At 46.7% G+C, this 12,477-nt stretch overlaps 1 protein-coding gene across 2 annotated transcripts in view; it reads right to left on the bottom strand.

The window, feature by feature from the left end:
• Positions 1–6,154: 6,154 nt before the first annotated feature.
• The window catches only part of GATAD2B (GATA zinc finger domain containing 2B), an 87,945-nt gene continuing 81,622 nt past the window's right edge, over positions 6,155–12,477 (bottom strand). For both annotated transcript variants that reach the window (XM_069478703.1, XM_069478704.1), the window contains exons 8-11: positions 11,131–11,333; positions 10,132–10,242; positions 9,840–9,957; positions 6,155–8,324 (exon numbers count right to left, since the gene is read on the bottom strand). In XM_069478703.1, the coding sequence (XP_069334804.1) occupies positions 8,191–8,324; positions 9,840–9,957; positions 10,132–10,242; positions 11,131–11,333 (566 nt within the window). In that variant the 3' untranslated portion in view covers positions 6,155–8,190. The remainder of the gene's footprint in view (positions 8,325–9,839; positions 9,958–10,131; positions 10,243–11,130; positions 11,334–12,477) is intronic.

The raw sequence follows: 12,477 nt of genomic DNA, 5'->3' as shown, positions 1-12,477 counted from the left end.
CTGGCGAGTGGGGTACAGTAGGAAGGTAGTAGGGCTGGCATCAGAGCAAGCTCCTGTGATAGGCTGCCAGTCTTCAGGGAGAAGGAAGGCTGGGCTTTGCCTCCATCCCATGTCCTCTGACAGATGGCACTGTGTCCACAGAGTCCAAAGCTGGCTGCTCTTGCAGCCAGGGTGAGAGCAGTTCGCTGCCCGGGCTTGTAGGCATCCACGTGGGCTTGGCCACCCTCATCGTTTGCCTCCTCTGCCTCTTCCTGGGCTGGAGACATAGGTAAGGGCCAGGTAAGGGCTGACGTGGAAAACTGCGAGGGAGACAGTCTGCATTACCGCGGCACAGGACCGAAGAGAGCAGCAAAGAGCCTTTGTCTATTACTAACCAATTTTACAAATGAAAAGACTGAGGCAGAAAGTGGGAGCCAGTTCTTTTCAGAGCTGTGTGCTACCAGGAGTGGGAGGTGGCCTGGTGGGCTACATGAGCAGGGCAGAGAGGATTGGGGCTCCCAAGGCAGAGGACAGAGGTGGCAGAAGTGAGCCAGAACCAGTTCCCCTGCCATCCAGTGGCACAAGCAAGGCGGGGGGGGCACCTCTCCATCCCCGGGGAGTATGGAGCAGGATGAAGGGCTGGGGCCGACACTAAGGCAGGGGAAGCCGAACACGGGCCACCGTGCTGATCCTTCCTATCCGGGCAGCCTCCTCTGCAAACAGGGGTCCCAAGAATGCTGGGCAGTGCCTCAGACTGCCTCGGACAGAGCTGGAGGCCATCAAGGCCAGGTTCAGAGTGGAGGGAAGCCAGGGGAGAAGACTGAACTCATCACCCAGGTGAGGGGGATTCATGTGACAAGGAGTTATGGGGGAAACTGGTATGCCTGGGCCTTGGTACAGAAGCCTGACCTTCTCCTTCACCCTCAGGTGACTGTGGAACAGCCGCCCTTAGCCTAGGGCCCTCCAAGTTGGCTTCCTCCCAGATGCCACTAACTCTGGAGCCACCAAAGAATCTACCTCACCTTGCCCTGTCACCCCGGAGTCAGGAAAGAACCAAAAGTCCCTCAGTCCCTCTCCGGGGAGAGGCAGGCCTGGTCAAAGGGGGAGAGAAGAGAGCATGGTTTCTGTTTCTCCCACGACCTCAAGAAATGGGAGGATCTGTCCTTCCTCCCAACATACCAAATAACCTCAAACAAGCTCAGCTAGAGGTTACCCCCAATCCAGTTACTCCTGCCTCATAACCCCACCCAGTATACCTACCTCTTGATCCAAATATGAACCTACCCAAAGATATATAGCTTTAAGGGCTCCCCGCTCAAAGGGGGTGGCAGGGCAAGGGGCTCTGTCATCACCTCCATTTCACAACCTGAATCCCTCTAGTCTAAAATCTCAGTTTGTCTCCTCATGCCCAAGCTGAGGTCCGACCTAGGGGCAGGCAACCTGCATTCCTTGTGGTCTGAGTGGGCAGGTGGGCAAAGGGGGTGCCAAGTTCCTTGCCCCCCCTCCCAACAACATAAGTCCTGAACATCTAAGCTCACGGGAGCTTCTTCTCTGAGCAACCAAATACCCATCTCTCCCTTCCCAGATCCAAAGATTGGCCCCTCTCCAGGGGGAATCCCTCCCCATTTGATTTCTGTTTTTGAAAGAGATTAGTTTGAGTCAGGGTTTTGGCGGTCTTGAGTCACTTATAGGTGAGCACAGAGGCTGTGGAGCATCCCATTTATCTCCCTCGCTCTATTCTAGGGGTCCAAAGAGTGCCTCTTTCCCACTCCTCCCACTGTCAGCCTATGGCACCGAGGACCCCCTAGGCCCACCTCATCCAGCTGTCATGCCCTAAAGCCAAAGCCCCAGCCATTCCCTCAATCAACCTCTCCTTCCAGGGCTGTCCAGTATTGTGCCAAAAAGGGGGAAGGGTCTTGGGGGAAGGAAAGCCCAGGGCACAGGGGACCCCAAACATTGTCTCCTCTGTGCTCTTGTAGAGTAATGCTAGTACCAATGACAAGACTCCAGTAGGGCTGGGCCCTGGCCGTCCTCAACAGCTCCTTCTGCACAAGGTGCAGAAGCAGCTGTAACTAAGAAATGTGGCAGAGAGCAAGGGGGCTCAGAACAGCTCCAAACTTCAAGTCATTGAGGAAATGACATCCTCTCCTCTGGTTGAGCCTGGTCTAAGTGCTTTGTTGGAAATAAATAACCAAAATGGAAAAAATAAATCTGGTTAATGCTCTTGGTTGAAGTTGGGGGAGGGAGGTGACGGGACAGAGCAGTTGCAGGTCTTTCAGGGGATGTTACATTCAGACTGTTAACTATGGTCTGCAGTTTGCTAAGCAAAAAGCCTCTGTGGTTATAAGGCACCCATCTGGAGAAACCGGCTTGTTACAGAGGATTCTGTTATTAGAGACTAGAGCAGTGTGATGGGAAGGGCCAACGACTGTGAGGGGACACCTCTCCCTAGGAGAGAATGTAGACCCAGCCCCCTTCCCACCATACCATTAGACCTTAAGTCATCAGGTAACTATGGCTTCCAGAATACTCAGAACACTGACTCCAGCTGGAGGTGGAGGGGAACAAGAACACAGAAGTAGGTAAGGGCTTTGAATAATCATCACAATTGAAGAGAAGAGTACAAACTCCATGGCTGGACTGTAGGAAGTATAACCATAAGCTCATCTCCCAATTACCCCTAAAATTCTCCCACCAAACCGCCACCCGCACCCCCACCATGACTAAAGCACAAGCCACAGGAAAGTTTAGAAACCATTCCTTTCTTTATTAAACATAGCTTGCAAGTGATAAATATTACAAAGTTTTTTTTTCTTTTAATCCTTTCTCCAAAAATTAGCTTATTATTTGAATCTGTCACTGCTGAAATGCTCAGCAGCATCTGAAACAGATGGGAGTGTATTTGCCTTTTTGAAAACCAGTTTCTATTGGTCTTAGTTTTTTCATTTTATTTCCCAAACACAATGCAGAAAATTAGAATGAGTTAAAAAAAAGAAAAAAAGTAAAGGAAACTTAAAAAGAGTTGTGCAAAAGGGTCTTGTTCCCCTCCCACCCACCCTACTCAGGGAAGGCCATTCCCCATCCTACCTCCCTGCTCCCACCCCCCAACCCCAATCTATCCTTCCACCTTCACCAGGGCCTCACCCATCATCCTGTATCCTCTCCAGGCCTTACCAGCCAAGAACCTTAAGAGAGTGGGAGTACTCAGCCCAGGCTGGGGGGAAATTGGGCCCCTGAAGGAGGCAGACTGAAACAGCTGCCTTTAGGGGGTTCAGATTATCTGTGGAAAGGAGACAAGATGCAGGCTCTATCTGAGCTCTCCTATTTAGTCTCCAAGAAGACAGGGGAAGTTCCACATCATGTAGCTCACAAAGGGAGTAAGTAAGTAGAGCACCAACCTGGGGCATTCATTGGTCAACCACCTTTAAGGGCTCTGTTGTTTGCTGTCAGGTGGGGCTTGGGTCCTGGTCCCTGCCCTCAGATGACTAGAGACATAAAGACAAAGATGTCACTGGTCTAAACTGATGTCCCGGACATCACTCTGCTGCCTCTACCACATCAAGGATAACAGTAGGGGACGAGCAGCTCTCCAAGGGCATTGTCACATATATAACCACTTCAACACTAGTCACCTTCATTTCCTCCCTGGTTTTTCAGCCCAACACTTCCCTCACCTCAAGATATTTTTTGTTTTCAGCAGGTGGGGAAAGCAGCATAGAATTTTAAACTTGGTGGCCAGATGATTTCCCTGATCACTTCACAGATAAGAAAACTGAGACCGAGAAAACTAACTCTACCAAAGGTCACATAGCAAATTAGTAGGAGACCCCAGGACTCCAGACTTCAGCCCCCTCCACCTGCTTTGTGTGGTGGTTTTCTACTCTCCAGAGTCCTGAACCAGGAGCCCAGCCTCACCTCAGTTCATGCAGCCTAAAACTGTGCAGATGGATGTGGCTCTCACTAGGTGAAAACCCCTTAGGATGACTTATTAAAATCCTTTCTATTATCCCCTACAATCCACCCTCAAAGGCCCATGAGGCTAGGTTTTTTCTTTTTTTGGGGGGGGGGGGGGAGATGGTAGGGTAGGGGAAATCCCTTGCATAAGAAAGCTTGACACTGAATTTTGTTATATAGGTATATTGTATATATGCTAATGCAATCAGAGGGAAAAAAACAGTGCAAATACAATTACAATTCATAATAATACTTGGTTTCGATGCCCCCAGGAACTGCCCCATTCCTCGGCTACCTCCCACCCCCCAGCACTTCCCCACAGTATCAACCTAATGCTGGGGGATAGGGAGGGTGGGCAGTTAGGGTAGGGAGTGGGCTCTGCCAAGGCAGTGCTGGTGACCCGGAGGGACTACTCCAGGGTGGGGAGGCAAGGCACAAATTAGGGGTGGGTGGTGGGGGAGGTGGCATCTCTAAGGAGGGATGGGGTTGGAGCAGCTGCCAGTCTCAGTGTGCTGGGCCCGGCCCACTCCCCTACCCACCCTCCACATCCCTGCCTCCCTACCCCCACCCCTTCCCCAGAAACCCTTTTGCACGGATCATACACAAACGGGCACATTACAAAATGACATAACACAGTTTCACAATATCCATGGCTAGGGCTTTTTTTTCTCTTTTTCGGTTTTTTTTTTTCTACACAATGTACAATTCCTTTTAAATGGATCAAGAAATAGCTTATATACACGAATGAGTCCTTGTTATAACATCTCGGCAGCAAATATCATAAGCTAATGAAGGTCTTGATGGAAGGGAAGGGAGCCTAGGACTGGGGTGGGGGTAGGGGGTGTGGAGAGAAGGGTTATACCTTCTGAAGGAGTGGGGAGAAAAGGGAATGGTTGGGGAAAAGGAACAAAAGTAAAATATCAAGAAGCATCTTTACAAAGCAGTTCTATAGCTAATTCCTTTTAAAGGGGAAAGGAAAGGTAACCAAAGCAGGAAAACATTTATCTCTGTGTCTTAAAAAAAAAAAAAATGTCTACCATACATATATCCAAAAATGTGGGGAAAATACTTATTCCAGGGATGGAGGGAGTCCAGATGCTGTGGTCAAATGACAAAATAAAATTGACAAATAAGAACCTCTGTCCCCCAGTTTTACCCAAGCCTTACCACTAATCCACCCCCGTTTTCAGGCTTCTCAGAAGACACTGTCCATAAACTATTACTTTTAATGTCTCTGGGGATGGCGGAAGCCAAGCAGAACTGGTGGGATCCTCACTCTATTGATACTTTGAACTTCAGAGCCCCAGTGATAAAGGGTAACTCTCCAAACAGAGGGTCTTTCCTCCAATCCTTAGGGCATGAGGTTTAGTGTCTACAGAGCCCAAGGCCTGGGGATGGAAAGTAACAATAGACCTGGAGGGACACAGGCAATCAGTGATGAAAAAGTAGAGAATAGAGGAAGACAGAGGGTCGGGGGAGAGGGAGGGAAGGGAGGAGGTGGAAGGCTAATACTTTACCATGATTAGGGAGACCTCACCTCCATCACTAATCCCTAGGAAGGGTATGAAAATGGGGCGAAGAGAGGGTAAGAAATCAAACCTCAGCGATTGAAAAAGGGTCACAGAGCTATACTAGCCAACAAGCAGCTTTTATGTAACTGACCCTGAGGGGATAAAAACGGAAAATTCTACCCTCTCCCCTACGGCCTGGACCATGCGCTTTCCTTCCCCATCATTCCCCATCTCCTCATAGCTTACTTCCAAACCCCATTCAAAGGTGGCCTGGCTCCCAGGGAAGGGACTCAGCTCAGGGCAGGGCAGGGACAGCTCCCAGCCAGACGGTATTGCACATTCTCTGTTCCTTACTTTTAATCTCAACTGACAAACTTGGGCACCTTGTACCTCTGGGCACCTCTGAGCTGGGGGAGAGAGAGACGTAACAGAAATGGCACTTCATCATGAGGGGGTGGGGAGGAGAGGCTAGACAGACATGCCATAAGGCCAGATGACTTGTAGGGAAAACATTAAAAAAAAAAAACAAAAAAAAAACTTCCAATTCATGGAAGAGAGAAAAGCAAAACCAAACGATTTATCCAGTGCTTTCAAAGCACAGTGGGCAAAGAAAAGATGTAAGAATATATCTTTATATATATATATATAATTTTAAAATAATCCCAGACCCAGTTCCATTAACCCACCCTCCCTCTCCCACCACTTACAGTCAGGGGTACCACATTCCCCAGAAAAATACTCGAAAAGACCCGATCACTACCTGTTACTAGCATCTAGCTTCCAGATCATTTCACCACTGGGGGAGCCCAGACACTGGCTGCATCTCTGCTCCTTCATTAAGTGCTCAATGAATTTGGGGGAAGGGAGGAAAGAAAAAAAAACCAGGAAGGCCCGTAGGGCCAGTATAATCACCCACAGTGGCACTGGGGTGTAGGGAATAGAGGTCAGAGTGGGGGAACTGAGCCTGATTTTAGCTCCTTCTCCCAACTCACCCCCAAATTTTATGGGGAAGATGTGCAGTTTGTGTGTGTGTTAATTTTAAAAGTGCCTTCTTTAAAAAAATTATTTAATTTTAAAAAATAAAAGTGGGGGAACTTCCTCAGGTGGCTTTCAAGGGCAAAATATTAAAATCCTCCTCATACCTCTCTGTTGAGAATATCCCGCCTGCACACTCTGGCAGCTTCTAGAGCTGGAGAGGCAGGTGGGTATATACTATGAGGAGAGCAGAAACCCATACCTTTAAGGGGTTTCCCTTACCTCAAAAACAGCCTGGTCCCCTTTCTCTTCCCCCACAGTGTGGGCAAATGGGATGTTAATCTCCCCAATCCCCAAAACAGCAACATTGCACAATTCAATTCATTCTCTACATTAGTAGCGCTTAAAAAACAACAACAAAAAAACCCCCCAAAAGGCAAAATTAATAGAATTCTGGGAGGAAAAAAATGACAACTACTTGTATAGCAGAGGTCCTAAGTTGGTTCTGACATAGTTGTCTGGCTTTGAGCAGCTGGTTCTGCAGTTAGTGCAGCAGCATTGGGGCAGGACTCCAACCTGATTAAGTGCCCTTAACCTTAACGCCTGGCACTCAGAGGATGAAGGGATAAACAAATGTGAGAATCTCAAATGTTAAATTCCTTCTTCCTTCTTCTATTTCGTCCTTTTGTCACTTGACTTCATGCCCATTCCAACTTTTAGGGTACCTAGCAAACAGTGTGGGAACAGCCATTCCTCTATATTATAGATGGGGCTATGATTAGAGAGGATAGATTAGAATTTTTAAAAGGGGGGGCAAGGGTGGGGAAGAATTTTACAAAGAAAAGAAGATGAAATAATTTTGGGCTACTTGGCCTGGAATAGACTTCCGTGTCCCCACTGGGGTCAGGAGACCAATCTTATTCCCCTCAGCATCCAGAGGGCAGGACCTGGTCTCAGTCCTCCCTGGCTCACCATTACGCTCATCATCGTACCTTTCTTTGCCTTCCTCCATGGGTAAATTCCAGGGTGGTTGAGTTTTAAAGCTTCTCCCTCCAGGCTCTTTCCCCTCATTCTTAGAGCCCAACTTCAATACTAAACACTGCCTCCCAAACCGTCCAGCCCCAAAACACTCACAGGTGGGGTGCTACTCCTCCTGTTTGATGCTACCCATCCCCCTTCCCAGCCCCCCCCCCCCATTAAGTGCATTCAAAACTTCTGCCCCTAACACTCCCAGTCATGTTCTACTTGGCAGATGGGGATCTTACTGCAATCTGCAATGCTCCTATCACTGAACTGAATATATCATCTGTGTTTATGGCAGGGGCGGGGGAGGAAGGAAGGAAGAAAGAAAAGAAAAAAAAAGACTGGGGCAGGGGGAAGGTTTAACCGTCCACTGAACAAAGGGAGGACACATAACACCATTAAAAATGATAATAGTCACAGAATAAAACAAACTTTAGAAACACATGTTGGAGGGCTTAGATTCTCCCCAGGACCTCATTCCAACCTCTATCAGAGGTAAAGATCCACCTAACTGTTAAAATCGAAGAGAGAAGACAGAGCGGCAGAAGAACAGATCGCAGCAGCGTGAAATAAAGGGGAGTTGGCAGGGCAGGGCGTGTGTTTTCTTGATTTCTATTTTTTTGTCTTCTGTTTTTCTTTCCGTGTATGGTAGGCACCAGTACAGGCACTGCATGCGACGGAAGTTGGGGGAATGGGAGAAGAAAGGGGTAAAGGATTCAAGGTTGGGGCAGTACAAGTGGAACAGGCGTTATTTCTGTCCACTGATGGACTGCGATATAGACCGGGGAGGGATCATGTCTAAAAGGTATTCACGCTGTCGATCTGCCAAACTGGGGGCTTTGTGTCCTCCGATGCCAGTATTCAAGTATGCAATGTTGACACCTAGACCCAGGAGACAAAAGTAGAGGGCAGGTATTAACAGAAGAAATGGCATTCCCTTCCACACTACCCTAGGGGCTGCATAGTTGGAGATGGGGAGGAAACTAGAATTAGCCTGCACCTGTCTAGATTTAGCTAGCTTTATTTCAATAGCAACTACCCACTCCTACTCTCAAGCTTTAGGAAAAGAGGTCTTCTTGAAATTTCAATTCCACCAGGAGTAACTAACATGGTCCTGGTGGTATAGGAGAGACAAGTAAAACAGTGGTGAGGCCGGGTGCAGTGGCTCATGCCTATAATCCTGGCATACTGGGAGGCCAAGGTGGGAAAACCGCTTGAGACCAGCCTGAACAAGAGCAAGACCTCGTCTCTACAAAAAATAAAAATTAAAAAAAAAATTAGCTGGGTGTGGTGGTGGGCGCCTGTACTTTCAGCTACTCAGGCAGGAGGATGGCTTGAGTTTAGAAATCTAAGGTTGTGCGGCCAGGCTCGGTGGCTTACGCCTGTAATCCTAGCACTCTGGGAGGCTGCGGTGGGAGGATTACTTGAGCTCGAGTGTTTGAGACCAGCCTGGGCAAGAGCAAGACCGTGTCTCTACGACAAATAGAAAAAAATCAGCCAGGCATGGTGGCACGTGCCTGTAGTCCCAGCTAGTTGGGAGGCTGAAGCAGGAGGATTGCTTGAGCCCAGGAGTTTCAGGTTGCTGTGACCTATGATGCCTCTGTCTCCACCCGCCAAAAAAAAAAACAAACCCAAAACAGTGGTGAGAGGAAAATGAGTAAGATAAAGAGATGGAATCATTGAATATGCTTTGATTTTGGGGCTGCTGATTGTGGAGAAGGATTCCTGAGTATCATTCAAACATGACAGCTGACCCTGCTGTGCTGGCCCAAAGAGATCAATAATCACAGGCCCATGGAAGACACATTAAATGTTTTTTTTTTTTTTTTTTGTTGAGACAGAGTCTCACTTTGTTGCCCAGGCTAGAGTGAGTGCCGTGGCGTCAGCTTAGCTCACAGCAACCTCAGATTCCTCGGCTTGAGCGATCCTACTGCCTCAGCCTCCCGAGTAGCTGGGACTACAGGCATGCGCCACTATGCCCGGCTAATTTTTTCTATATAGATTTTTAGTTGTCCATATAATGTCTTTCTATTTTTAGTAGAGACGGGGTCTCGCTCAGGCTGGTCTCGAACTCCTGACCTTGAGCAATCCACCCGCCTCGGCCTCCCAGAGTGCTAGGATTACAGGCGTGAGCCACCGCGCCCGGCCTTAAATGTTAAATTTATATATTTTTATAATGGTAAGAACCATGTTGTTTTCACTATCAAAATCCCAGTGCACTGTGGCTGGCACATAATATAAATTTAACAAACATTTACTGAATAACAGAAGAGTGACGGAGTACACCTTAGAAAGAAGAGAAAGCAAAGGAAGGGACAATTCACCTAAAAGGACTGCTAAAGAATTACGTACTAACAGTCGACCCGTGAAGAAAGTTTTCAGCTCAATTCTTCTTACCTGGCATACCAAGGAGGCCACCCGGCACAGACAATTGGGGTGCCTGTGCAAAGTTTGAAAGCATGGAGCGGGCAGATGTGGGTATGCCACGCTGGAGGCTGCTCTGGGGCTGTGGAGCCTGCAAAGATGAAGAGACAGTTCACACAACTCTGCTATAATGGAAGGTTAAGTGGGAGGCAAAGATATGGGAGTACAGAAGAGCAGTATGATTTCCCACAGAAGAAAGGACAAATTGGGATAAATGGCTGATAAACTCTTGAGAAAAATCAGGGTCAGCGAAAAACTTCCTCACCTGCCGAAGTGTATGATGTCTCATGATGGTCTCTTGTTTACTGACACTGGATACAGCTGGAGCCGTAGTAGGGGAGAGGGCTGCCTGCTGCTGCAATCGCTGTTCAATTTCCTGTTGGGAGTCGTCAGATCAGGTTGGACAGGACAGCACCCAATTTCCTAACCAGAAAACCTAGAGGTCTTATCTCTAATGCTGTCTGCTAGTTGGAAGGATATGGAAAAGGCAAAAGATTTTGCTGCGGTGGCTACACTGAGATCTCTGGGTACAAGCAGCCAACTTGCTTCAATGATTAAGGGATTCCTCTCTCTCCAGGAAAGCTGGCTCTCAGAAGTCGGCTGGAGGAAATGAGCCACCTAATGTAATTAAGTCTGATGAATTACTGGGGTTTTATTTTTGACTCCTGCCTAACTCATTTCCCAAAAGGTCTATGATGCTACCCAAACAAAGGGGTCTGGTGGATGGTAGAGTGGGACATGGGATAGAGGAAAAGGATCTGAGCTTCCCAACACATTTTTCTCTCTCCAAGATATTCTCATTCTATAACTACTATAGGAGATGTTCACACATCCTAACACCACTGGGCTTACTTTATAATGTAATCTATGCTTCCATTTGTCATTCCTCGTCAAGTATAGACTGCAAATAATTACTTCTTTCAAAGAGATTTTCTAGTGCAAATATAAATTCCACCCACCAAAATCCATCTGTTTGAAGAGAAAATGAAGTCAAAAATAGAATGCCATGGAAAAGCCAAGAGTTTCAAGCCTTCTGTCCTTTTCCCTTAACCTTAGCCATTATATGTTACTATGTTCTTACCCATTTGATAGAAACAGTCCAATGAAAATGGGAAAGATGGGATGATAAGAAGAAAGGGAACCTAGGCCTTTAGGTCCAGAGCTCTGTGGGTATCACACAGACAATTCCTCCAAACTAGAAGGAATGACCCTTTTGGAAAACCAAACCTGGTACAGGTGGCTGGTCAGAAGTCAGAATTCTTACCTGTTCCTGCTGTAGGGCTTTAACAAAAGCATTTTTCAGCCGGTTGGTGTGTTCAGCTTTTAGAGCCTTCTTCTGGTTGGAGGTCATACACTGCTCACACAGAATCTTACCATTCTTTTCTTGCTTCCAGTGAGGGGTGAAATCTGTGCGGCACTGGGCACATACAAAGGGTTCGACCCGCAGAAGTGAGGCACAGCTTTTGCCTAGAAAAAATAATAATCATTTTACGTTTCCTGTTTCCTCTGTTTCTCTTAATCAAATAGATCTTTTCCAGGAGTTTATTCTGCTAAATTAAGAAAGAGTCTCTACAAAAAGAATACAATTTATAAGATAGTTTTATTTCACCTGATTATAACAATATCAGTTTAGGTAATTCAGATAGTACCATCCTCACTTACAAACAAGGAAACAAAGTCTAAGAAACAGTTCCTAATGATAAAGCTGGGACAAGAACTCGTGTTTTCTGATTTCCTACTGGATCACATGAGAAGAAAATACCGTGTCAATTCAAAGTCAAAGGACTTCATCTAACTCAACCAATACTTATGCTTCTTGGTATTCTCCTTACCTCAAACTGTATTCCTGTTATATACATTTATAATTTTTAGTTATCAGTATCTGAATTATTCACTTTGTGATCTGCTTGTAGCAAATACTGAGTCCTCTAGGCACTTTTCTCTACTGTCAGGTGTTCCCATAAGTCCACATGCTTAGAAATTCAAGCTTAATAACTTGTTAGTCTGGACTGTATAAGGTTAATATTCTATAATGTGGTTCAGTATTGGTTTATAGCTTTTATGTGGTCATACTTAGTTATCTATATCAGTATATCTAGTTTCTCAACCATAGCATTCAAAGGGCAGGGACTGAATATAATTCAGCACAATGCTGCACAAACACTAACATTAAAAATAGAAGTTTGGGCCAGGTGCGGTGGCTCATGCCTGTAATCCTAGCACTCTGGGAGGCTGAGGCAAGAGGACTGCTTGAGCTCAGGACTGAGACCAGCCTGAGCAACAAGACCCCATTCTTTACCAAAAATAGAAAAAATTAGCCGCTTGTGGTGGCACGTGCCTGTAGTCCCCGCTACTCGGGAGGCTGAGGCAAGAGGATTGCTTGAGCCCAGGAGTTTGAGGTTGCTGTGAGTTGTGATGATGTCACTGCACTTTACCCAGGGCAAGAGAGTGTGTGCTTGTCTCCAAAAAATAAATTAATAAATAAAAAAAAGTTCTATTCAACAAATTATGCATGCATCATGCTAGGCACCATTTAAGAGAACTAAACAACGTACATTAAAACCTCAATGTTGTTAGTAAGGTCTTAGAGGCTGTGATTTAAGTGAAACAA

Source organism: Eulemur rufifrons, chromosome 8 (assembly GCF_041146395.1).
Source record: "Eulemur rufifrons isolate Redbay chromosome 8, OSU_ERuf_1, whole genome shotgun sequence".
In the NCBI taxonomy this organism is placed as follows: domain Eukaryota; kingdom Metazoa; phylum Chordata; class Mammalia; order Primates; family Lemuridae; genus Eulemur; species Eulemur rufifrons.
The sequence above is the reverse complement of the archived record's forward strand: the minus strand, read 5'-3'. Positions and strand labels throughout refer to the sequence as shown.